The 25,930-nt window shown below is 37.4% G+C and overlaps 2 protein-coding genes across 5 annotated transcripts in view; one reads left to right on the forward strand and one right to left on the reverse strand.

Moving 5' to 3' along the window:
• The window catches only part of TMEM117 (transmembrane protein 117), a 181,048-nt gene that overhangs the window by 18,359 nt on the left and 136,759 nt on the right, over positions 1–25,930 (forward strand). For all 3 annotated transcript variants that reach the window (XM_068190043.1, XM_068190042.1, XM_068190044.1), the window contains exon 3: positions 7,840–7,972. In XM_068190043.1, coding sequence (XP_068046144.1) covers positions 7,840–7,972 — 133 coding nt within the window. The remainder of the gene's footprint in view (positions 1–7,839; positions 7,973–25,930) is intronic.
• Positions 79–7,513, reverse strand: LOC137474976 (P2Y purinoceptor 1-like). Of its 2 annotated transcripts, none has more exons than XM_068192000.1 (2): positions 6,011–7,513; positions 79–1,253 (listed from the first exon to the last, which is right to left on the reverse strand). In XM_068192000.1, exons 1-2 carry the CDS (start codon positions 6,078–6,080, stop codon positions 352–354), a joined length of 972 nt encoding a protein of 323 aa, XP_068048101.1. In that variant the 5' UTR covers positions 6,081–7,513; the 3' UTR covers positions 79–351. The 2 variants fall into 2 exon arrangements, with proteins under 2 accessions (XP_068048101.1, XP_068048100.1); XM_068191999.1 differs by having other exon boundaries at positions 79–1,373.

Consider the following 25,930-nt stretch of genomic DNA (forward strand, 5'->3'; position numbering starts at 1 on the left):
CTATAAGGAGTCTCCTCAACACTGTCTGCTCTTAATCTTGCTGTATTTTTCTCTCCCAGAATTAAAGGATCTACTTAGAACTTTTCATAATTTTTTATTCCATATTGCATGTACATACAGATGGAAGTATTATTTTACAATAAATTAGGGTATGACAACAATATTTAAAATGCCAATTCTGTAAAGGTAGGAGCTGCTAGTATTACTTGTCATGTTAAGTTTTACTCTGCATTTCTGTGTATTCTTGCTTATTCAAGAGATATCTGTACAATATGGGAGACCAAATATGAAATATTTCTGATGACTCAAAGCCCAGTGAGCAGCTAGAGATGCAAGTCTTTGTACCCTGGTTTAAGTCATTGTTCTCAGGGACAGAGTGATGTCCCTTACCTTTCCTGTCAGACAACAGCAGTACTGGCACTTGGCATGACATTTTATACTTTTAATTCTTTGATAGAATGTCTTATTTGCTATTGTAAAAATTATTGGGTCAAGGCAACTGTTGATGCTGCAGATGATCTCTGTGACTTTGTAAATGGCACTTAATGTGCTTATGTTCCCACAGGGTGGTTGACAATTAATTCTATTAATTAGTATCACCATCATCATAACATGGTAAGGTATGAAAGAAACAGCAAACACAATCATAGCAGCTGAAATCAGTAACAGAGGCCTAACAAGTCTGTTTCTTCTTTGCTGACGTTTACTGAATTGTAGCAATGCTTTGAGAGTCAACATATAGCATGTAAAGATGACTGTGGCTGGAATTAGGAATCTCAGTACAATTTTGGAGAGTGTGAAGGGCACGGCAAATTGTAATGGTTCTTCAGTGCTATCCAGGTAATTTATGATGTTGTGCTGTCTTCTAGCTGCAACTGTGTAGTAAATCTCAGGCCCCGATGCAATCACTATGAAGATCCATACCCCGATGGTGCAAAACACAGCCTTTTCTTTGTCCCACCATGTTAATGAACTGATGGGATGAACAGCACCTATGTATCTGTCAAAACTGATGAGTGTCAGGAAATACACACTTCCATAGATATTAATACTAAAAAATAGTCCTATGATCTGATAAAAAGCTTGATTAAAATAGACAGCAAACTTCTGAATATTATAATACACTGAAAAAGGTGCCATGAGAGTCCAAGTAAAGTCACACAGTGCCAAATTAAAGAGAAATACGGTATTGGTAGTCCATGTCTTCATGCAGTAAACATAGTGTCGTAGTGCAAGTATATTGCCTAGAAATCCTGTTAATAATGTGAAAAGGCAAACCAGAATCAGCAAATAACAGTACCACTCCAGCTTAGGATTTCTGTTGCAAATGAAAATAATGCATGTACTATTCATCATCTGTCCACGGAGTACGCCTGAAGGGAAAAGAGAGATCAACAGCCTTTAAAATAAAAATAGAGTTGGATACATTGCATTTAAAATTCAAAAATTATAAGTTAAATTCTGTGTGTTTGAACTGGCAAAAGAATTCAAAACACAGTGTAATGTACAAACTCTCTCCTCTAGCTGAAAGAAATGTAAACTCCAAGTAGGTAACATAGCTTACTCTGCAACACCCACACAAGCAGATCTTCATGAACTTACATGGAAAGGTTTATATACTTTCCTCTCTGCTATTTACTGTAGTGTACAATGGATGTGAGGAAAAAAGTGTGAACTCTCAAGTGAGAGCAGTGTCCCTTGGCCACTAATCTATCTTTGGAAAAAGCAGAGGAGGTGACAGAAGGACAGTAATTGCCCATGCTCATTCCATCATTGCTTTGATTGCCTTGAGCATCCATATGGGGCCTAGGGGCAAGTTTCATGTGGGCAGCTGTGCACTGATCTGTGACTGAGATCAGCAAAACAGCATCAAAACAAATGAGGATGAAATTCTGCTTTTAGTGAAGGCCACAGAAACTTTTCAATCTAAAGTGCTAGACAAAGTGCTTTTTTTGACCTTTTTCTCTGGTTTTCTTCTGTAAATATTTGTCCCAGGATGTGCTTTGGTATGGTTAGAGAATATTCTTTTTGTCTAACTTTATGGCCTACTTTATATCAATTCCTATTATGGAATATGTGGAATATAGAGCTGCAGTGTATTTTTCAAAGCAAGTTTTTAATGCTTATAAAGTCTTATGCTTAATTCTAATGATTTTTTACTCCTAATAAAGCTAAAGGCTGGAATATTCAGTCAGAATGAGCTGTCACCAATTGCAGTTTGTTATGTTTCTAGAAAATTTCCAAACTATGCCAAACTGTGAGGTCTGTCCAAGTAGAAGCTTTGTATGAGGATCATCCAAACAGCAATTTATAGATCAGAGTCCACTACAGTGCTTGCTAGGATGACAGAATAAAATCTTCATCAGTACAGGCCACACTTTGAGTGGAAGAAAGGACCTTTTCAGAATGTTATTGATTCATTGAAAATTTTCAAACATCTTCAACTGTTGAGTTGGCAATAGTGGGGTTTTTTCCTAACATAATACTTTGCTTTCATGTCAAGCTTAATACAATAACTCTTTTCCAAAGGTATGTTCACATACATGGGTCACAATATAACAAACAGAAGCTGCAGTGAAAATCTGCTAAATAAAGACTGCATTATTGTGCTTTGCAAATTATAGTCCTCTCAGTTACCTGACAAAAAGCTGGTTTAGACTGTACTCAACAAAATTAGGAAGGGTACTCAACAAAATTAGAAGCTCAGCAACAAAGGCAGTCAAATTACTTTCCAGGAAATGATGTAGATAGAAAACCATCTGTTCTACTCACCGTGTATTTCACAGGTGGGGAGTGTTTGTTCTATAAATGTATTTTTTAAAGTATTGAAGCACGGACTTTAACCTAGGGTAGCTATACTTTCCCTGCTCCTTAGCCTTTGTGAAAAATAAAAAATTATGCAAACTGAAATTTATAAGATATCCCTGTAAATTCTTTAAAATGTGAAACATACTTCAGTAACATTTTTTCATTATATGATCAATTAAAAGTAGTTTGAATAGGTATAGGAAATTGATATTTTCCTAAAATCCTCTTGGCTAGAGTTTGTGTGTTCTTGGAATTAAACGACATGTCCTACCTCTCTGCCTTCCTTTTCAGTACTTGCAAATGGCAGTATAAATAAGTCCTAAACTGGCTACACACAGTATGGCCATAGCTGCACGAGGGAATCGTAATGCCAGGTTCCCGATCTTATTAAGCTTCTGGCCAAGGGCTATAGGTAGGTCTAAATGGAGAGAGGCAAACAGCTGTGCCCCCTGCTCTGCTGTGCTCTGCTCTAAGTTGGCCGGATAAACTCTGGATGTGCAGCCTTATAACTGCATTAGGGCAGTCACAGACTTGAACAAAACAAAATCCCCTATCTCCTTCATCGCCTTCAGTTTGCTGGGCTGCACCCAGGGCTGAGCTGTATGAAGTTGGTTTTGTAGCTGAAAGGGATGGAGATGCCCAGCTGTGTAAGGTGCATTTGGAGCTCAGAGAGTCATTAGAAAATATATCTGTTTGTGTAGGCATTTCCCACATGTCTACCTTGGGATTACTGTTTGAATTCTCTAAAATATTTTTGCTGTCTCCTGTTAATTCTTTGTATTGAAGTAGAGCTTAGAGACCATAAATAAGACTAGGTTCCTGAAGCTGTGCCTTGCAATTGAAGTGAGTGGCTTACCGGGTGATTTGAAGTGAGTGGCTTACAGGGTGGACACAGAGGAACAGGTGCAGAGATAAAAAGAACCTTTCCTGAGGTAACTAAATAAGCAAGAGGAAAACACAAGGGGTTTGACCCACAGCTCGGTGCTATTCCAGGATCTCCTGGTCTTCCATCAGAAGAATTTAAAGCCTTATACAATCATGGATGCAGTCTGACTGCATGCAGGAAGACAGGCAGCATGCCCTGCTCTATGCTGAAGCCATTGGAGCTACCCTGATGTCCAGAAGATATGTGCTGTAATAATTTTCAGAAGTGACATTTTTTTATATCAGACAATAGCAAGGTTTATGTCTACTGTCTTAGCACCAACAGAATAACTCAAGCTATAAGTTGGATATGACTCGACTGTGTTCACAGTTTGAATCCAAAATTTTGCATCTGTATTTTAAGAAAACTATTTTTCTGAACATTACAGCATCCATTGCTAAGTCCATGTATTCTGGAGCAAAGCCAGCCAGCACACATATGCATATTGTATTGAGGCAGAATAAGCAACAGCACCATGGTATTATAGTGTGCATATGTTGTTAGTGCTGACTAAAATCAGACTTTCCAAACTTTGATGAAAGTAGAATTTGTTTTCAAGGTTAAAAAATACTTCCCATTTATTGAGATTAATTTTTCAGTTGAACAGTTTCGGTCATAGATGAAGATGACCTGGAGCACTAAGTGGGCAGAAAGAGCAATCCCTTGACGGTGCACCCAGAATTAAAGGAATACATCTGATTCAATTAAAAGCTTGGTATTAGGAAATTGCAAATATGCCTGGGAAATGGTTGAAGTTTATGGTTTCTATCATTCATAATTGAGACAAGAAAGATGCTAAATGCATGGATAAGAACTTACTGTTTCTCTTGTTTCTGCTTCTGCAGTTTAATGAGTGCAACCATCTTACGGGCCATAGAGCTAAAGATACTAGAAAAGCTTTAGTTTTTTAAAAAGAGACCTGTTTGACTCAATTTTTTGTATCTGCCTATTGAGTTGTTTTTTCTCTTGGAATGGACAACAAATACTGGTCAGTTACTGCCTGGTTTGTTGCAGGACCCTAAAATCTCTGCTACCCTGTGTTTCCCTAGTACTGTTGATGTGCTCTCCAACGCCTTGGAGCAGATTAAAAAACCTGTTTCCAGTAAAAAATTACATTTGGAGGAAACTTCTGGTGGAGATAGGAAACATTATGATAGGAGAATCTTGATTTTTGTATGTAGTTAATTCACAGTTTGTCACTGGCATTTAACTTGCATTTTCAAAGGTCCATTAGGCTTAACACATTTATTTGGGGATTTTAAAGTATATAGTTTTTTATGTTTAAATATATCCTAATAACCATGTTCTTCTCTGTCATAACTCTCAGGGTTTATTTTACATTTTTAACAAGTTCATAATAAGCAACTAATTTTCCCTGAAGTTAAAAAAAAAAAAAAAGTTGAGTCAAAAGCTTATTTTGTGTAATATATTATTTCTTATCTACTCTCTTTGCCCCTTGCTACTTTTTGTTTGCTATTCTTTTTAGTTAAAGCCCTAATTCTACTTGAACTGTTTTATTTTTCTGGAATTACTCTGAGAATTTTGTTGGGCTGTTTGGAATTGTATTTTAATCTAGTACAAGTCTATTCCAGTTACTAGGTAGGTTTTCCAAATTTCTGACCATTCACACCCCATAATATTTCTGTTATGTGTGCTTTCCAAGTGTAACCTTTTAGCTCACTTTATTAAAAAAAATCCCATTATACAGAGTCCTAGGTTTTGTTATAAAAATAATAAGCACTATTTGCAATTTTCACTTTAACAACTTACCTGTTAGGCAATCATCTGATCATCCATTTTTATTTCAACTGAGTTGATGTGAAAGGATATATGAAACAATGTGAGCATTACGTGGATCATTTAACATATTTTAGTTTAACTGCATTTAGCATGTTATACTTACTGGTATGGTGGGAGCAAAAGTAACATCTGTGACATTTTTATGCAGTTAGGTAAGAAGATTGTGCTAAGATCCAATTCCTTTTGTTTTTATATATCAGTATTGTGATTAAGTACTATTACTTTCATTAAAAAATTATGCTGGTGAACCCTGCTTGAGAGTTAATGAAGTCATATATGGCAAACAAGCTACAGTAGAAGGAAAGTTAAAGTGGAAGAATTTGCCTACTGAAGACAGTATTTATGAAAATATTATTTTAAGAATATGATATTTATACATATTAGTAGGTATTTATCAGTGTGTAATAACTAAACAGGAAACAGCATTGCTTTGGAGAGTACAGGTGCAATGAATATTTATTAAATCTGTCCTCTTACCTGTTTTAGAAAAGTTGGAATTATCTGTTTTACAGAAGTCTAGATTCCAGGCTGTATTTTTTCTCTCCATTAATCTGGACCTCCTGAAATCACAACTCTATTTTGCGAGTACTGCTTATTATCCAAGGTGCTGGTAGTATTCCATATGCAATGGCAGCTGTTCAGAGAGCAGGTATCAAACTGCAAGGGAAGTATCTTTTATCATTAAGCCCCTCCTCTCAGTAAGTCAGGATAATATGCTATTGCCATAGCAGCCTCTGCTTGCTCTTTAGGATAGGACAGACTTATGGGACATCCTCAGTCTAGCTAGGCCTGGGGCTGTCATGGTTTCCAGCAGTGAAAGTGTAGAAGACTACAGGGGCTTGGGGCATGTGTATGTGTGTTTGCACTTTCCCTTTCTTCACCTTTCTTCTCTCACAGAAATCTTGTTGCTGCCCTACTACTGGACTGGTCTGCAGACCTGTGTTGCTCTTGTCCCATTGCAGAGCTTCATTCAGCCCCCCTATACCTACCTGCCACTTCTCCTGCCTCATGGTTCCCACATCATTCCAAAGTCTCAGCTTTTCCAAAGAACTGTCATCCTCCAGCTGCTTAATCCAAGGCTCACATCCTACTTCTTCAGCCCATAGCCCATGTCTGCTCCAGGTCCTCAAGTCTTCCTCCCCCAAACCTGCATCTCCATCTTCAGCAGCAAATACCAGCCCTGGAATCTTCCTGTCTGCCTGAATGAGCATTTCAAATTTTTTGTTATTTTCTCCCACTTTATAGCTTCCCTCTGTGTCCAGCCCTAATCAATGCTAAATGTGGACTTGGTAGTTCAACAACCAGCTGAGAGAAATTGCCTCCATCCCAGACCATTTCACATCTCAGTCTGCTATATCACTTCTCTAGACACTTCCTGTCCAGCTCCTCCTATTAGTTCTGTTCTCCCTGTTTTCACACCTTCTAGCACCAGATTGCACTGTCTTCTTGTTAGATGCTGTCCTTCACCTTCCTGCTTGAATTATCCCTTGTCTTCCTTTACCCCCTCTTAGCTTCTGCTGTGGCACTCTCAGCTTTGCAAAAGCAAATTCCCATCTCTTGTGCTAGTGAGGTTTTCTATACTCTAAACACTTCTCTAAAGGCAGAGATGACAGAGAAGAAAAGCTACCCCAGGAAAAATATGTTTGTGGCAAAAATATAAAAGTTTCACCTAACACCAGTGGCGAGAGTAAGCAGAGCTTCTTTTCAAGTGGCAAGACACACCAGTATTCTTTAAAGAAGGCATTCTTTGCAGAATAAAGTATAATACCATATTATATGATTAAAGTGATTAGGTCTAAGAAAAACATACAGTACAAGATTCTACACAGACTCATAATTTGATTACCAAATTAAATTAGGGAAGCAAATAATATTTGTCAGTGGACATAACTAAAGTACTTCAGACTGTCTTAGACATGAAAAGCTGTCTTGGACATGAAAAAGGAAAATTATGTATGAATCAGTAACCTTTTGTAGCATTTGAAATGCATTGTTATGGCCTGTGATCATTCTCACCATCTTTTAAAAATACTGCTATTAATAAGTTATTGTTGCATTATTTCCCCCCCCCCACCTCTGCATTGCAAGTAATTTGTAATTTTATAGCAATAATATCTGTTCATGCTGAACTACAGAAGGGTAGTTCGTCTGCATGAAGCGAAGTACGCCCTCCTCACAGACAGTAAAATAATTTACCATAGGGAGAAATAAGTTTAGTAGTTTATTTTGGTTTTATTATGATGTAAAATATTATGTGTATTTACTGACTGACTAAAATATGCCTTCTCATAATTTTTGTAACATAGGTCAGTTGCTCCGTCTGAAAATGTTTCGAGAGGACCATGGGTCTTGGATGACGATGTTCTTCAGTACCATCCTCTTCCTCTTCATATTTTCTCACATTTATAACCTGTTCCTCATTATGGCAGGGAATATGAGGTAGGTTCCAGATTTTATTTTTGTCTCTTTTGCTCTAGAATATACTTTACTGCAAACTTTTTTATTCCTCTTTCTGAATTTAGGTAGAATAGTGATTTAATTGGTTAATGAGCCCAGAGGATAAAGTTATTAGTTATAAAAAATGGAATCCTAGACCAATATTAGCAACTCTGAAATCATGTAGTAATGAATATTATATATATATATATATATATATATTTTTTAATTATAACCAAACAAATTTGATTAGAAGTTGGGGCTGAGTTGTTTAGAAGATTAAGCATTATTATTGTGCCTGGGGAGGAAGTTCAGTGTTAAAAGTAATTGAAACATCTAAATTTGAGGAAGCTCATGGATATTAAATGGGACTATGGGGTTTTTTTGGTTATGTACAACAATATTTACTGATCCAGTTTGTTTAGAATATTCTTAATTTTTTTCCCCATAAGGTGCTCTGACAGAGCAAAATTGTATTTGACTGAGGGATGAACAGCCATCTATTATATATGGATTAATTTTCTGTCTAAACCCTTGCTTTCTCCTATTATCTCAAAATTAACGCCACTTTCGTGTGTTGATTTTCCTGAGAAAACCTATATTATTAGTCATCTAGTATGTACAAAATTAGTTCATTGGACAAAAAAACCCACAGCAATGTTGTTTATGAAAGGCAAGATAGCATCTAAGGACTTCCCAGCAAGGAATAAGAAATCCAAAGTATTTATGAATTGAAGAACAATGCAAATAATTAAATTCCTTGTTCCTAGCAGAATATCAGAGCCATACCAACAGACTGATGATGAGTTATTTAATGGGCTGTGGTGTGGTGTGTTACAGATCTTAAGCATGTCAACAAAAATGTGCAGTGTTCAAAGTCCTGTAAACAAAGTGACATAAAGCAAAAGGTGAGTAGGAGGCAGACTGCCTGTCACTGAATGAGCGTAAGCACAGACCAGCTGGGATGATCATGAGGTTGTGACATGAAGACTAAATGTATTGGTTTGAGGCAGGCAGGTAAAGCAGCAGAGTCATCGACTGTTTTATGAAACGATCACAGTAATGATGTGGTAAATATGAATACTCAATAACAGGTGGGCTAATTAGGATGGGGAGGCTGGGAGCATTGCAGGTTTCTGGCTTCCCTATTTACGTAGTCATACTCTTATTGGTATCATGTTAAGATTTATATTTGGTCTTTCTAATGTTCCATAAACTAAAACCAGCTAGCTGTTAGCAAAGCATTAAGAATCTTGAAAGCCTGACTCATGTCTGGAAATCAGATTTCATTTGTCCGTCCACATTCCTGCTTCCTGTATCTGTTACAAGCTTCCGTGAGCTGCACTGAAGAGATTGCGTGGCCATCAGCATCCACGTCCATGGAAATAGGCACAGCCTAGTACTAACGTAGCTGTGTCAGACAATATGCCCTCTTGCTTTCTGTGGGGTGATGCCTCTCCTTTCCTGGAGCTTATGCCCCAGCTCTGGATGTGTTGTGATTCTTTTAGGAGGTTCACCATAATGTGCCCATGGAATTGCATGGCTTTTTTCAAAGTGGGCTGAGGGCTCATTATAGACACGTTGGCTCTCCATTCCAGCAAGAAAGCATACAGAACAAACAGTTTCAGTCTCAAACAACAGAACTTAAATAATCAGTAAAACAGAGCTCTTGGATCAGTTCTCTCAAAGTTGGGGTAGAAAAATGTGTAGTACTTTTGAAAACAGGGTTTCTACAACAAACATCATCAAAGCCAACTGCTCCATGATGAAGTTGCTCTGATGAAGTGTTTCAAGGAGTGCATTATTTTTTCCTGAGTAAATGTAATCCTTATGAAAGCTATTTGCTTCATGGTTTGTACTTCTGTGCAAAAGAACAGTTCTGTCTATGTCTTTTACCACAGTGCCTTGCTGAAATGATTGTCACCAAGAGAGACTGGTTTCCAGGATGAAGGTCAGAGTTTACCTGCATGGAGGTTATGGTGTTTGTGGAGAGAAACTGACCTTTGAGCCTGTGGGTGCCTAGGAAACACAGGCATCCCAGATTACACGTCGTTCAATACAAGGGCTATGAAAGCCTTCCTGTCTACGAGACTAAGTGAAAAACATTCTTTTTTTCTGCCTTTTTTTTTGTTTGGTTTTTTTTTGTTTTTTTTTTGTTTTGTTTTGTTTTGTTTTCTCCTTGCAATGTCTCTGGATCACCTTTCCCTGGGTGCTAGCACCAGATGGATTCTGACAAGTTTCTTTATATCAGATGTTTGGTCTCATCAATGAAAATCCCTTTCTGGCACAAAAGTAGGAAAGTCATACATCCTGCATTATGCCAGCATGGATGACTACAGCAAACGCCCTTTTGAGGGCTAGAGAAACCTGTGATTGAAAGCTCTTTCATATAACCATATCTAAAAAAGGTACATTTTACAGTTGCCAAAATTTGGGGTTTTTTTTAAAAAGTATTTTTTAAAGACACTTCACATGTGTCTTACTACAGCAAACCTAAAAAAAGTGTGAATATATCCCTTAAAAATGTAGCAGGAGGGAACTTGAATTTTCAGTGAAGAGTACAAGCTGAATATTGTGTTCATTTCTGGGCCCCTCACTACAAGACAGATATTGAGGTGCTGGGGCATGGCCAGAGAAGGGCAATGAGGCTGGTGAAGGGTCTAGAGAGCGAGTCATAAGAGAAGTGGCTCAGGTTGCTGGGGTTGTTTAGCATGGAAAAAAAAAGGAGGCTTAGGGGAGACCCTGTCACCAACTACAATGACCTGAAAGGAAGCTGTAGCAAGGTGGGGTCCATCTCATCTCCCAGGATGAGAAGGAATGGCCTCACATTTTGCCAGGGTGGTGTGTATTGGATATTGGGAAAAAATACTTCACAGAAAGGGTCATTGAGCATAGGAGCAGACAGTCCAGGGAAGTGTGGATTCACAGTCTCTGGAAGTGTTCAAAAGATGTGTGGCTCTTGGGGATATGATTTAGTGGTAAATACACTGGTTCTCAGTAAACAGTTGGATTTGATGAGCATGGAGGTATTTTCCAATGTTAACGATTCTTATATATTAACAAGTTGATGATACTTGAATTACATTGTACAGCTGTCTGCTGGGTAAAAGCATGACTATTTGAAATAAAAATTTTGTGACTGATTGGAATGTGTCTTTTTAAATTTAAAGTCACTATTTTTTTTTTTTCAGTGATGTTTCCTTTTAGGTACTTCACAGTGTAGGGCACTGATCCACTATGTGTAAGGTCACTGTTCTTGTAGTCAGAACTGAATATCTGGTGACTATATCTGTTATCAAAATACCATTGAATACTTTTTTAAAAAAAAAGTGAGGGACTTGGGTGTTCATTTATTATGTAAGGTCATTTAGATTCTTGAAATTAAGCAAGATAAGCAACATGGCTTTTTAAATAAAAGGCTGTATTTGAGACATAAATTAAAGGAGGAGACTTTTCTTTTTCTGCATCAAAAAGTGTCTTGCGGCAAGGCCACGTGGTGGCAGCAAAGGGCGCAGTTTAAGAAGCTAAATCCTCTGAAAGTATACGGGGTCCTCGCTATCAAACTTTTTTCCTGGGTTTTTCTATGCCACAAGCAAATTCAGAGCCCTTTGTTTATTATTTCTTTCTCTAAAGGAATGTCAGGTCTGGAAATGTCCAGGGACTGTCCCGTATTTTTGTCATTTATATGTGACTTTTGTAGCCTTGACATACTGAGGTATCCCAAGTCTGTACCTACTCACATTGAAGTTGTCCCAGCTGCATTGCTTTAAGTAGAGAATATATCGCCAAAAGGAAACCCATTTTCTCCTTTGATAGCCTGCATCAGTAAATAATGCTTTGATGTTTAACATTACAACACAGTGATGTACCTTTCATATGAAGTCCAAAAATCAAAGCTGTGGCTGCTTGTGTCACAAATGTCAGTTGTCTTGTCCTAGATGAAGAGATTTTCAATTGTCCAAAGGATGCTCAGGTGCATCATTATTCAAAACTGTAAAGTGTTATTGAAATAACAGACACAAACCCATTTCCTCTTTAGCTGCAAATTGCCACATCACTGTAGCAATAATACAAATTGTTGGGATTGTCTTCTTTGAGTGTTGCATGTGTCAGGAGAGGGTTTGGTGTGAATTTATTACCTGTGCTGAAAAGGTTTTGGTTATTCTTATTAAGCACTAGGAGAGGGCACATATTTTTGGGGTAGTTTTATCTTCTCTTACTGCTCATTTCTTTTGCAGAAAAAGTGTGACATTTCAATACATTTTACATTACTTGCAGAAGTTCCTTAGGAATAACAACGCAACTTTAATTAATTTCAGTTAGAGTGATTTAGTGGATTTGGACCCAATTACAATCTGCAGCTGACAAATGCCTGCATAGAGGGCTTGCATTTTGTTTGACAAGCTGAAACAAGAAAACAGCTATTTATATATTTAAAAGCCACAATAATAGCTTTCTATTAAATACTTTACCCTTACCCAGATTAGTTACTACTTCTTTTCCTTTTTCCCCAAGATACAGATTATTGTGTCCCTGGAAATGTGTATTTACTCAAAGCCTTAAAGCTATGTTGTTCAGGATTCTGTGCATTAGTTTGTTTGATTGCTCACTAGAGTCAAGGATTAGTCATCATTAGCATAATTTTAGAAGAAGATTTAGGAACAACAAAGATTTGGATTGTTTTCCTAACCATGGTTACTATTCTACAGAACTGTGAGGCCCACAGTGGATCTATATTAGGCCTCCAGTATACTTTCATAGCTGTGTCTACCTGGCCTGTCGCTTTGTGGGCTTTATGTTGGTATAACTGGTATAGTTGGTGTAGCTGCGTATTCATACCATAGCCGTGCTTAATATTTGACAAAGATTACAGTGTTATACTGTGAGCTTCAGAAAGTTCAAGCTTTTGTGAACTGCTGGAAGGAAAGGTTCCAAATATGTAAGGCCTCTGTGCTCTTCTGAGACACTAATACTTTGGGGCCATCATTCTTTCTCAAAATGTACATGGAAAACAGGAACTCCCTTAAAATATTTGTAGCTTTTAAACAGCAAAAACTGTGACAGGTTTAAATTGTGTAAAAGTATATAAAGGCAGAAAGTTTATTATTTCTTATTGTATTATGGTTATACAAATTATAGATGTAAAACTTTGCTCTAAGAATGCAGTCTGTAAGAGGTTTACAAGTTAGCCTTTTTATTGCAGATTGTCCTCCCAGCTGGGATCCTAAGACACAGGTGTCTAGTGAGATCACAGCAGCAATAAAAACTGTGTTTTCAAAGTCACTGTGATTGGAAAGTGTCTTGAGCCAGGATTAGTACTTGAAAATCAAAGTAATTGAAAATTCCAAGCTAGTTCATGGTGTTTCAACCTTTATAGCTAAACTTACTCCCACCTGGTCAAAAAGTACTTCTCCATGTGCTAAATCTACCATATTGCTTCTGTCTTCTGTGAAGCAGACTTCATCAAACTTTTCCTTCTTCTAAGCCAGGAAATGACAAAGAATAGAAAATGCTTAATTAAAGTGTAATTACAAGATGATGATTCTGAAAACCCAAACCTTTTAACGACCAAGAAACTCATCCTCCAAACCACACCCTCTGCAGAGAAAGGGCAAAGGAGGTCTTGCACATCACAAAACAGTTGTCATAGAATCATCAAAGATCCCAGGGAGGATGGTGTCCCAGGACACCAAAGAGTTCTCTTATCCATAGAGCTGTCCCAGGACAACCTGCTGGTTGTTAGTATCAAAGGCTGCCAAACTCCTGTGGCATAATTGGCTCTCTCATAATGCAGGTCAGTCAGGGTGAGAACAATGTTAATCACTTGGATAGAATGACTGAAATTAATAGGAATTTGTAGAGAACACCAAACAGTGAGAAAAAAAAAATCAAAGCCAAATTATTTTCCTGTAAACTCTTTTAGATAGTTTACAGGCAAAGGCCAAACCATAGAATCTTAAGTGATACATACCAGTTTTGGAAGGAGTTCTTTGTCAAAATACAGGCATAAGACACAGCTTGGGAGTAAAGTACTTGTCATGTGGGCTGACTGAATTAGTCTCAGGTACTTGTAGATGTTTAGGTGAGAATTATAGTTTTAGCACTGTTGTAAACCCCCTTCCTCTAAGAGCTTTCTTCCTATTGCTCAAAATCAATGACACTGGTTCCAAGAAGGTTGTCACTGATAAGAGATGCCAGAGGGAAGAACTGCAAGTGCTGAGCACAGCCAGACCTGTTAGCTATGAGCAGCAAGTACAAAGGATGCTGGAGGCTGCCATGGGAGAAGCATGGGAGAGACAAAGGCATGTCCAGCACCAGAGGGGTTTTGCTCAAACCCAAGACAGAGGGACAAGTAGCCCTGTGGCTGTGTCCTAGCTGTCCTGTGGTGTTGCCATGGTGTGACTGATGTGGCTGTGGGAATGTCTTAGGGCTTTATAGACTGATTGCTCTTTCCTCCTTTCAGATAAATATCCTTTCCAGTGCCAGGGATAAATGACTAGGGAAATTGATCACAGCCTGGTGCTGTTAAACCTTATGCAAAAGTTAATTGATGGCACTATTACAAATTTTCTTATTTCATACCCCTCTGTATTGAGCTGACATGTAGATACTGAGAGTGTTTTCCCTTAACCACACTAACCTTGCTGCTGTGGCATTGTCCAGGAGGATTATGTGAAAATGCTCTGCTCCAGCAGCTCTTTTCCCATTTCAGGAACTACAGCATTGCTGCTATGTTCATTTCTCATTTTCTTTGCCCATGACACACACGAGTTGGGTCCCCTGAAGACTGAAAAATACTTTTCTCTAATCCAGATTATTGAGTTCCAAAGAGAAAAACAGTCTGGGGAACTATTAGTGGGTTGCCCTGCGTTTGCTCATGAGGTGGGGCCACATGTCTGTGGGTAATATCTCTGTGTAGAAGGTCCAAAGACACCTCCTGAGGCCTGTTAGGGAATAGACCTTTCGGAATGGTCTGAGTAAAACATAGTTTATTCTTGTATAGGATGTCAGGTCTTTATGTCATCTCACCTTGAACTAGAAAATCTGTAAAACTGCAATCTGCAATCTGCACTTCTAAGAGGTTTTTCCTTTGCCAGAAAAAAACCTAAAATTGAGGTTTTTCTTCTGAGAGGACCTACTGCCAATTTCCATTAGCTGAAGAGGTGGTCCATTAATGTATTGTTTGCTTTTAGCTTACAGGAGGATATTGAGATAAACAGTGTTTTAAAAATACAAATTTAATAATGAAAACTTACATAAAAATCAGTTTTTAAGAAGACTTCTTGACACTTTTTATCCTTCATCATTTTGGCTGAAAACCCTGAAGATACCAAGCACCTGGAATAGAAAATTCTGTAGCCCAGCTGCCACCCTAGTGAGACATTTGCTTGCTCTAGGTACTGCTGCTGTATTCTCTTTTTTGTCAGCAGAGCAGAACTGGGGAGAAGAGCCCACCTGTCCCCAGCATGCCTGCCAGCAGCGAGGTAGGTGGCAGCAGCAGATGGGGAGGCAGCCTGTTTCCCAGCCCTGTTAGGCTGATGGAGGGGAGGCTGCAGTTTTGATCAAGGCTGCTGAACATGAAAGCCATGGCAGGGAAGAGAAAGAATTGGAAAGTGCAGGAAGGGATTCTGCAGGCGTTTGGTCTCCCCTGGCAGCAGCGGCAGCAGCTGATGCGATTCAGACAGATTTGGCCCACGTGGTGCTTTCAGCTCCCATGGGTAACACAGGATGATGGGCTCTGCCCTTCTGACAGTCCTGGGCACATCAGCTGCCTTGTGTTTGGAGGTGACTGCTTGTGTGAATTAAATTGAGCATTTGAGCTAATTCTTGCCTGATTAGGGCCCTAATGCTAGAAGTTAACCTGCTTTTGCTAGAGAGGACAATCTGAAGTTTCTGTTTTCTTCACTGTTTAGTAGTACAAGGGATAATGGAAGAAAATAGAAAAACGGGTTTACTTTCTGAGAAAATATGACTTGAGCTTATTTAAAACATTTAAGATTGCAGTCCCTCCCAAAAATGCATGCATTTGAATGACCTATTTTATTGTCATCTTGAAAAATCACTGCACAGACATTTTTATAGAAATGTCTGGATTTAGCAAGTGATAATGCATGTCTCCTTATTGCTTTATCTGATGGTGAAACCATCAATCACCCTAAAAACACAACTGTAACAAAAATAAGTAGTCAATTTAAAAAATATTTACCTGTACTTTTCAGCAATTGCCTGTTTTCTAGGTCTTCTTAAAGAGAATCTCTAAGTGTGCTGTAAATGAAACAGTGCTTTAGTGATCAACCTGCATGGTTAATGCAGTTTTTTTTAAAACAGAATATCACTTTTAGGTGACACCTCTTCATTAATATGTTCATACCTCTACAAATCAGGCTAAAAAATGTGTTGGTACATAAGAAGTTATAAATGTTTGATGCCAATCAAAAATGGAGTACCTTTTTCCAAACTAGAAAATATGGAGTTTTTTTATTACAGTCTTCTGGTTTTTTGGTTTTTTTTTTCACACAGGCTTATGAATTCTAACATTTTGTTTGTAAAAGGGAAACTATGAACAGTTTTTGAGTTTCTAGAAAACCTTCAGGTATATTCCAGTGAGGAAAAAAAAGGTTAAAAATATCCAAGTGTTTTAATCTCCACGAATGACATGGACAGATTGGAAATAGTTACCAGATAGTAAAGGGAACAAATGAAGATATCTCATTCCTGCTACTTGGATTATTTTATCTGAAATTTACCTAAGTTAATCTAAAATGAAACTAGCATTTTCACTGTGGAATTGGACTTGAATCCATAGTCTTCTCTTAGCAATACTCATAGTATGGAGAAACCTTCATACTAGGCCCCCAATAGGAAAAAAGATAGTAAATTTGTGGGGGGGAGGAGAAATTTTCAAGATTTGATAAAGAAATTTTAATCTACAAAAGTACTCAGGACCTTAAAGGCATTCTCACTTTATTTATTTTTTTCCAGTTGATTACTCAGATTGCTGTTTTTTTCTCTCTGTGAGTCTTTGTGCCAAATCTTGAGTTCTTTAGTCAGAATATGCACTAGATGATCCAAGATTTCAGTGTTTTTCACAGCATTACACATTTTAAGCATTTCCGTACTACATTTATCTATAGGTTTTGAAGTAAATAATTTTATTTGCTGTGTAGTAACAGTGTACAAAGTTTTCAGGCAGGAATTACTCTTTTTTTTTTTTTTTTTTTTTTTTTTTGTGCCAGAACTTCTTATTCTGTAGTTTCAGCACCCAAAGGAACTTCACATTCAAATAAGTAGCCAAATCACCAGTCACAGCAAATTGAAGCAGATATTTTCAATAAAACATTGAATACTTACTGTACAAAAGTTAACAAGCAGTCTGAAATTCAAAAATTCAAAAATAATTTTGAATAATGTACAGATAACTATTTATGGTGGTACCAGATGGCAGAAAAAATTGCTAAATTTAAGAGCTTTTTTATAATTAATGTGCCAAAAACTTTCTCCATGTTATCATTATTCAATTAAATTTAGTGTTAAATTTTTAAAATTAGTGTGAAAGTTTCAGTATTATTTAGACAAAATGCAGTTACATCCATTCTTGTCCATTCTGTAGTAATAGTCTGTGAAAGAAGGAATGGACAGTATATTTTAGTATGTAAGTGTTTGTGAATTGGTACTTGTGTCTGTGTATGTATATATACACTCACACACATATATATATGTAGATTCAGAAGAATTGTGATATATTGCTGTTTCTGAAAAAAATGTAAAGATACTCTTTTAATTCTATAGGCATATAATTTTCCTTAAATGCATTACTGGCTGTAGTTATTTAAAAAAAAAATCTCCTTTTTAAAATTATGTAAAACTTTTAATGCAATTCACCATTTTAGGAATGAAAGAACTTAAAAATAGCTGAGTGCAAGAATTCTGAATTTGCATGCTGAAGTGTTACTCATATAGGCATGCAAAAAAGTTAATGTAACTTAGGATACAAACATTTTCTAATCCAAAATTCTCCATGCAGAGATTTCTTACAGAAAATCTCTAAGTATAGGTTAGAAATGTTTTGCCACTTACCACTATTCACCTAGGAAAGCATAGGATAGGATTTTATTTTTAGAGACATTTTTACTGTAAGAGAATCAGCATGACTGTGATGGAGAGCACTGCTGGTTGTAAAAATTATAATGAAACATTGAAAATGACATGGTTAGAGCCTATCTAAATGGAATCAACCTGTAAAATAAATTGTGATAAAATGACTTTCAGTGACACATACTCTGAAACGTAGAGTCAAGAGGCACAACAGGTTCTGCTTCTTTCAGGTTACCCATTGTAATACCTCAAGTCTATCTAACACATAATGGTAACTGAGAACATAAATTAGTGCTAGGTAACAGCAGCGTATGACATGTACAATTAGTCCTACAGAGATGAATGAATGAGAATAGACTCCAAAAAATCTTTTTCTAGCCTTAAAATGCTTGTGGGGCTAAGAAAGGGCATATTCCTTTAGTACTCTGCAGTAGCAGGAGGATGACACCTTGCTCTGTATGAAGTACAGTGAGGGACCTTCCAGAGGGCTTTTGTTTTTGTCCTAGAGGAGTGAAGGCTGGTCCTGTGGGTACTGCCTGGGTGACAAGTCCACCCTGGAGCAGTGTGACAGCTGAGGCAGAGACCTGCAGTTGTGACTTTGACACCAGCTATGAGTGTGCTGTGCTTCCTGGGCTTAGTACTGAGGCTTGCAAAACTGGCTTGGGACTAAACAAAAACAACAAAGAAATGCCAGATTAGAGACTTCTGAAACATATCGCAAAAGCCTGAAATTTTCCAGGGCTGAAAATACTCTTCTTAACCTCTGGTCATATGTAGCATCATGTAGCACTTGGGGTCACAAAAATATTTTCTAGTCTTTTTCAGAATGGTTTTCTCACAACATTTACCTACTACAAGCATTCCACACTGAAACAATTTCCATATGTGCATAAATAAGGTGAATGGAACCAGGATAGGAAAAATGAAGAAAAAGACCCCTGCCAGTATGGGGACAACAAAATTCTATAAGCTGGAGCATAACACCTTCACAAGCCATCCACCTATGATCAGTTCTTGTGACTCAGAAACACGGATCTTTTTAGATATTTCAGTTTTGGACTTTTTCAAGTAAGAACTGTCTTCCTCCACAAAGAACTGTAGAGTAAATGCTCGGTTCTCATATTGGTAGGCTTGAGGAAAACCTTGTTTTTAATCTATTGCTGAAAGCATCTGTGTCCAGGAGACAGGGCTTACCCCAGGGTATTTCCACACAGTGGATGTTATGATCCAGGTTCTCATAGATTTGTTTTGCCTTATGTTGCAGCTCCATAAATGCAACATAAGCATTAAATGTGCAGAGTGCACACAGTGTCTTGAATTCTGTAGCTCTGAACATTACAAAGAATTGAATGTTCTCATCTGGTATTACTAGTTCCAGCTGTTTTTCATTTAAAATGAGAACAGAGTGAAAATGGCTATTAAAAAATTGTTTACCACACAGTTATTCTCAGGACTTATACATTAAAATTACAGTAGGCTGGGGTAGAAATTGGAAATGTTTTTAGGACCTCTGTTATGCTTAACCTAAGTTTTCCAATTTCACCCCTTCTTTCTCGCCTGGAAAAAGAGAGCCAAGGAAAAAACTTTGCTGTGTCAGACTTCAGGATTACAGAGGGACTGGCAGCATACTGCTGAAGATGATTCATTGCAAAATCGTTTAAATAGATCCTTATTTTGTGAAGGTCTGCAATTTCCTGTTGTTTTTTTGAAACAAAAGTGACCATGGTTAAAAAATTCCTGTATGTAAGTCATCTTGTCCATTAAAGGTTTAGAAATAAGCTGAGTGCATCTTGTTACAGAGAATAAAGTTGTGAAGGGGTATTTAAGACAGTGAGTATACCAGGTTTTAGATGAATCAGGTTTTAGTATGATTTAAGATGTCTGAAGTGGGCAAAGAGTAGTCTCAAGAAGGAAGAAGGAAGAGAATATTAAATGTCCATCAGAGAGTGTTTCTAGAAGACACAGCCTTTGAAAAGTGACCCAGTTCCTAAACCAGCTGGATTAGAAAAATATATGATAAACTGCCTCTTACCTGTTTGCAGCTGACTGGTGTCATCTGAGAAGGGAGCCTGGCCTTCATTCTTTTATCTACCAGCCCACCTTTCCAGGTTTGCCAAACATGCTGCTCTTTTCTGGTGCTTCAAATTCAAAACACACAGCATGGATTGCACACAGAAATAAAAAGCAGTGAAAGGTAGAAACCCATTCTTTCTGTTGAGGTTTTTTGGGTCGCAATGAAAATTTCGAATCAGTTTCCATTTTCTTCATACTGGTTTCCTGATCTACAATTTTGAGGCTGGGAAATTCAATAAGAAAAATACATTTTGTTCATTGGATGTTAGAGAAAGGCTTTTTTGGGAGTGGGGTGGGTGGGTCATCAGGATAAGGAAAACTGGCTAGATGGAGCACAGTTGGCAATACCTATACCTCTCTAACTGGTGGTTCATGCAGATTTTTTGCTTCCATGAAAACTACACTGAAATTGTAAAATAAGAATTAAGACAGCTAGAGGGCACTGTGGCTAAACATTTGTAATCTGCTGTTCAACACGACCTGATTTATTTGCCAGACATAAACTGCAAATTGAAATTAACAATAGCTTTAAAGTCACCCCTCATGTCTTTTGTCATATGTAGAATGCATCAAAATTACTGTAAAAATGCTGTTTCTGTCTTTCATTCAATGAGCTTTTGAATGAAGAGACAAAAATATACAGAACTGAATATTATTGAAGTCCCACAAAAGAATATATTGACTATAAACTGTGTGATTATTTACAGTACCATCTGCACATTTTCAGATGATGAAATCTTCTATCCATTACTCACATTTGTCTAATTGATAAATAATTTTTAAGGAAGTTGGTATCCATATGTTATACTAAAATCTTTATTTATCTGAATAAGTGACAGGTGAGATATTGCTATATATGTCAAAAGTTGCTTCCCTGAGGAGGAATTCAGTGCACTACATAAAATATTGCTTTTTGAGTTTGTTTGGTCATTAGTCTGAATGTTTGGGAAACTAAGTACAACAGTAATAACTTTCTGTAACCTGCTCAGTTCCCTCACACAGAACTAGCAATATTTCAGCTGTGAGATTTATCACTTGGAAATCTTAACAAAGAAAGCTTCCAGACTTTGACTTACTGAGAATGGCAACTTCTGAACACACAAGGCTGCATTTAGAGTCAGATTCTGTTGTATTGATTTCTTTGAAGAATGTCTTAGCTCTCCTGTGACCTCATTTAAACCAGTAGAACAACCTACTGTGGATTGGTTCTCATGTGAATAAGGTACACCAGCCTGTCCATAGCTAAACTGCTATGAATTAATCATTCTGGTGCCAGATAATCCACACTAAATCACAAGGTAATCTCTGTTGCATAAGTAATACATGCGCAGCTAATGGAGAAAATGCACAATCTTTACAAAATATGTTTTTTAATGTATACAGAAAAGTGTATTGAGACATGTAATCTGTGATGAAATTTAAAATTGGTGATTCAGAGCACTAGCTTTTGCTTTCTGGATCAAAATGTTGAAAATCAAAGGATATATAACATTATTTTTCACAGTTCCAGAGTTCTTGTCTTAAAACTTCATCAGGATGCAAAATGGCTATGTATAAGGTTCATTAATGCAAAGTTTACATCTGATATGTCTGAATGTTTTTATCTACATAAATCACATACCAGTTAACTGCTGTTATTTAATTGCACCATCTATTTGACGGAATCATTTATTAATCCCACCTAATTGGGTGTGTGCTGGTAACTATTATCAGTCGTGCAGTTCAGCTGGGATTAGTTTCATGCTGGGTGTTGCAGCTGCACCATGACTCAACTCTTCTCTTTTGTCTCTGTTTTATTCAGGGAGATGACAGTATAGGTAACAGCTGAGCCAGTTATTGGTCTTTGGTTTATTGGTGACTTGAATGCATGCTCAAGGCAAAGACAAAGTGATTTCCGTCCTAAGGGAGTAATTTTTTTCCTTTTCAGGCTGCTTATGGTTGAGCCTATTCCTGATTTTTGGACTTGTTTTTTCCAGTGTCATTGAAAAATGTGTGTCTGCACTTTACAGCATCACTAAGTATATCCTGTAGAACATTTGAATTTCCAGTAGGCTTGCAAACATTAAATATTGATATTGAATTTCTGTCATCCTACCAATAGTTATTCTGTTTCTCTGACTAGTGCAGAAAGTATGCTTTAAAAATGTTAATTGGAACTCACTGTGCTGACTTAAATAAATGGTTGCACTAGAGTGTATTAAATTCATGATTTTTAAGATCTTATACCATATTAACTGTCAGTGGTTTTAATTGAAGCTGATTCTTATCAGTTTGGTTGTTCTTTACTTCCAATGAGAAAATTATATAATATACCACGAAAAAGAAATGAATATTTATTGAGGTAGGTATGAAAAAATCAGATTGACTTGCTCAAATCCTTAGATTACAGGGAAACTACCCTGGTAATTGATGAGAGGATAATTGATGCCTCTCATTAAGATCCAGAGTCTTAAGGTAAAAGTTAACTCTCTATATTAATGCTTTGTCAATTCTAAGCTATGTTTGAGGCAATTTACCATACAATGGATTGATTTTCTGTCTTGTACCTTCCTCTGTCCAACAGGAAACTTGTTTGGCTCCCCTCTGTCTTGTGCTATAAAGATCAAAACAAGACTAACTCAGGGATTCAGTACAGTGCGTGTTTTAAACAAAAGTCTTCCTAGCAGTTTATTCTGCAAAACACGTATTTCATAAGTCGACAAAGAATTGGTTTGCCTTTATTATTTAGGAAAATTCATGTGAACCAGGAGAGTTATTGCTCTGCAGCTATTTTTTGTGACTACTTAAACTGTGATTTCACGTATGTGTAATGAGACCTTAAAATTGCTTTTATTCTGATTATTTGATAATCTTTTAACCCAACAAGCAGTTTTCATCTCTGTAATAATACTATGTCATTACTGACAATGTACTTTACATTTAGCTTCTCTTGCGCCTGTTCTTTCCTTGTTTATGCATCATAGTCAAATAGATGGTTTGAAAGGCAGAATGGATCCAAATCCGATTTACACTGATAAAAGTCTTTCCCAGGTAAATAAAGACACACAGAGATTGATTGTCAGGTTGAATTTTTAATAATAAAATGTTAGAAGAGAATAGTGTGTATCCAGTTTCCTGTCTTGTGTGTAGGTGGCATTTATGTGGGTATGAGTGTCCAGTCACAGAGTTCTCACTACCTGCAGCCACCAATTGAGGTAAAAGCCCTCCCTTCACCCACTCCTAGGAGCAAGCCTGCTTCTCAGTCCACCGAGCTTTTTCTGGGAAGATGTTATTTACCCCTTATCCAGTCCAACTGCCTGCATATTGAGGGCTATTAGATATCACCTTACTGTGAATATTAATGAGTTTGGCAGAGCTCAAACATCCTCCACCAGAGCCTGTCCTCTGTTGATAACACATGCTAGGACTGAAAGATACACTGAAAGAGAAGGTGTTTGGGGCACCTGACACCCTCAGTATTTTGGTTGCTTCCATCAGTGCTCATCAAATAGTTGATGCTTACTGGGATATACCTTGCACTGCTCAACTTCATTCCTTTCTTTTGGTTTTTTTTTAAGGCCAAAAGGGCTTCTAGTTTAAACCTCTACTGATGTCTGTAACAAAAGTGCCTTTGTTTTGAAGGAGAATGAGTACCATCTGTGTCCTGCTATGTACATTGCATGGCATGAGCTGCTCCTGGAGCTACAGGAAAGGGTTGGAAGATAGGAGAATGATGAAACTTGTAGGCTCCATAGGTGAGTGCCTTAGAAGCAGAGCACAGTAGTTGTCTTCCTGTAACTTGCTTTAATATATGATAAACAAATACTGAAATTAGTTCAAGTAAAATGCCTTCAGTGCCCAGCAGCTGACTGTGTTGCAAGAGCACGGGAAGGAGATAGCAGTAAGATTCGTGTAGGAGGGGCACAAAGCTCAGGGAGGATGTTTGAATCCCCTACACTGGCACTCACCATGCCAGTAAAGAAATTCAGAGGGAGTAGTCAGTTTTGGATTTTATGTATTCCTGTTCAATAGGGTTTTTTTCACACAGAATTGTGTTTCCTTCATCCGTGAGTTTCTCACAGTGTTTACTAAGGCCTTTTGAAGCTGTTTACAGTTATGGGCAATTATCTTATCCCCTACTACGGGCATTTGTTGTTCAATAGGAGCTGTTTCTTTGTTTTGCTTATTTTTCCTCCCTGGTTTACTGTATATGATACTTTTGTTTTTCCTGATTGCTGCATTATAATAGCTAAAAGTGGCCTAAACTACTAAGCTCATTAAAAATCCAGTATCCTGACAGGTTCCAGATAGTTCTAAAATGAAAAGATATTATTTGGAGTGTCTTAAAGGGGTCTGTGTTGATGTTTGCTTTGCTTGATGTCTGGAGAAGTGTACTGGAAAGGAGCAGAATGGCAAAGGTTTTGATGGTCCCAAGTTATTCATTGTAGAAAAAATGAAAGCTCACTGCAGAGATACAGAAGGATTTCACAATACTAAGTTAGTAGATGGCAGGTGAAAAACTATTCCCTCTCAGGACACAGGACTCAGAGCTAATATAGGTGGTTGTATAAAAACTGTCAGTGCAAAGGTGAGCAGAGGGCAAGGAAGAGAGTGTAAAGAATTACTAGAAAAAGAGCAGAGAATTAGGAATTGAATTTAGGACAAAACATAAATTATTGGCTAGCTCCTCATACCACTAATGCTCCTGCATATTGAATAATATACATCGTTCTGCTCCCCCTTCAGAACAAAGAATGAACTATTGTACAAAGAGCTCAAGAATGCCTAAAGAAGTGCAGCAAGGATGTCAAAGGAACACCTTCTATATTACAAGCTATGAAGTAGACTAAAGTCTATGAAAAGGTCTACAAATTCATGGATGGCACAGAGAGAATTAACTAATTAAGCTGTTTATCCTGCTATAAAATTTAGACTATATCAAGTAATATCAAAAACATGCTGTGGAACTCATTGCCACAGAAAACTGCAGAAGTCTGTGTAGATGCAAAAGCAATTAATAAACTCATGAAACAAGAATATGCTAGACTTTTACACAAGTGTTATCACCTTTGTCAGAGAAAGCCCCTGAAAGTCCTCCCATCTGGGGGTCTGTAATGGGAGGTACCACCTACAGGGTTTCTCTGTTCTAATACTTTCCTTGGTCATCTTACAGGGGTAAAATATTGGGACAGACAGGTGTTTGGAAAAGGTAGAGCCATTATTGTTATATCCTACAGCTTTGGTACAGCTCTGGTACTACAGCTTGGTAATGTGTGTCTCTCAAATGTTTGATCATAATAAAAGAGATATTTAAAAAAATGTCATGTTCGCATTAAGCTGTGTAAAAACACACAGAAGAATATTACAGATCACATCTCCAATGTGCCCTTTCTACCATGCTCTGAACACAAAATTGATGTTTTTTGAGGTTTCTTCTAAGTAATCTCATGAAGGATAGAAATTGTCTTCCAGATACTGTCATGAAAGATGTCATGAAAAATCTCATGAAGAAATCTCATGAAAGATAGAAATTCTCTTCCAGATACCATAAGGAGTGATGACCATAAAAATCTGGAAATGCTTTGGCACTGAAAGGAAATTTAGCAAGAAAATGGGGAAAGAAGTGTATATAGACATACAAATAGGAAAATTGGTTAAAAATGCTGGCCTGTGTTAATGGCCATCTGAGATTTTGGTTGTGTGTCTAATTCTATTTGGGATTCTGTTTCTGTTCTATTCTATTTGAAATAGTAGCTTTTGATTCAGTATATATTATTTAAGAGTTGCAGCAAGTACAGGGCTGGTATATCAAAC

Source organism: Anomalospiza imberbis, chromosome 5 (genome assembly GCF_031753505.1).
Source record: "Anomalospiza imberbis isolate Cuckoo-Finch-1a 21T00152 chromosome 5, ASM3175350v1, whole genome shotgun sequence".
Classification (NCBI taxonomy): domain Eukaryota; kingdom Metazoa; phylum Chordata; class Aves; order Passeriformes; family Viduidae; genus Anomalospiza; species Anomalospiza imberbis.

Excerpts from the sequence above, each read along its gene's own strand:
- LOC137474976 (XM_068191999.1), bottom strand. The coding sequence starts at position 6,080 with ATGGAGAGAAAAAATACAGCCTGGAATCTAGACTTCTGTAAAACAGAT. Across the intron at positions 1,374-6,010 it reads TTCCAACTTTTCTAAAACAG|GCGTACTCCGTGGACAGATG; the intron begins GTAAGAGGACAG and ends TTTTCCCTTCAG.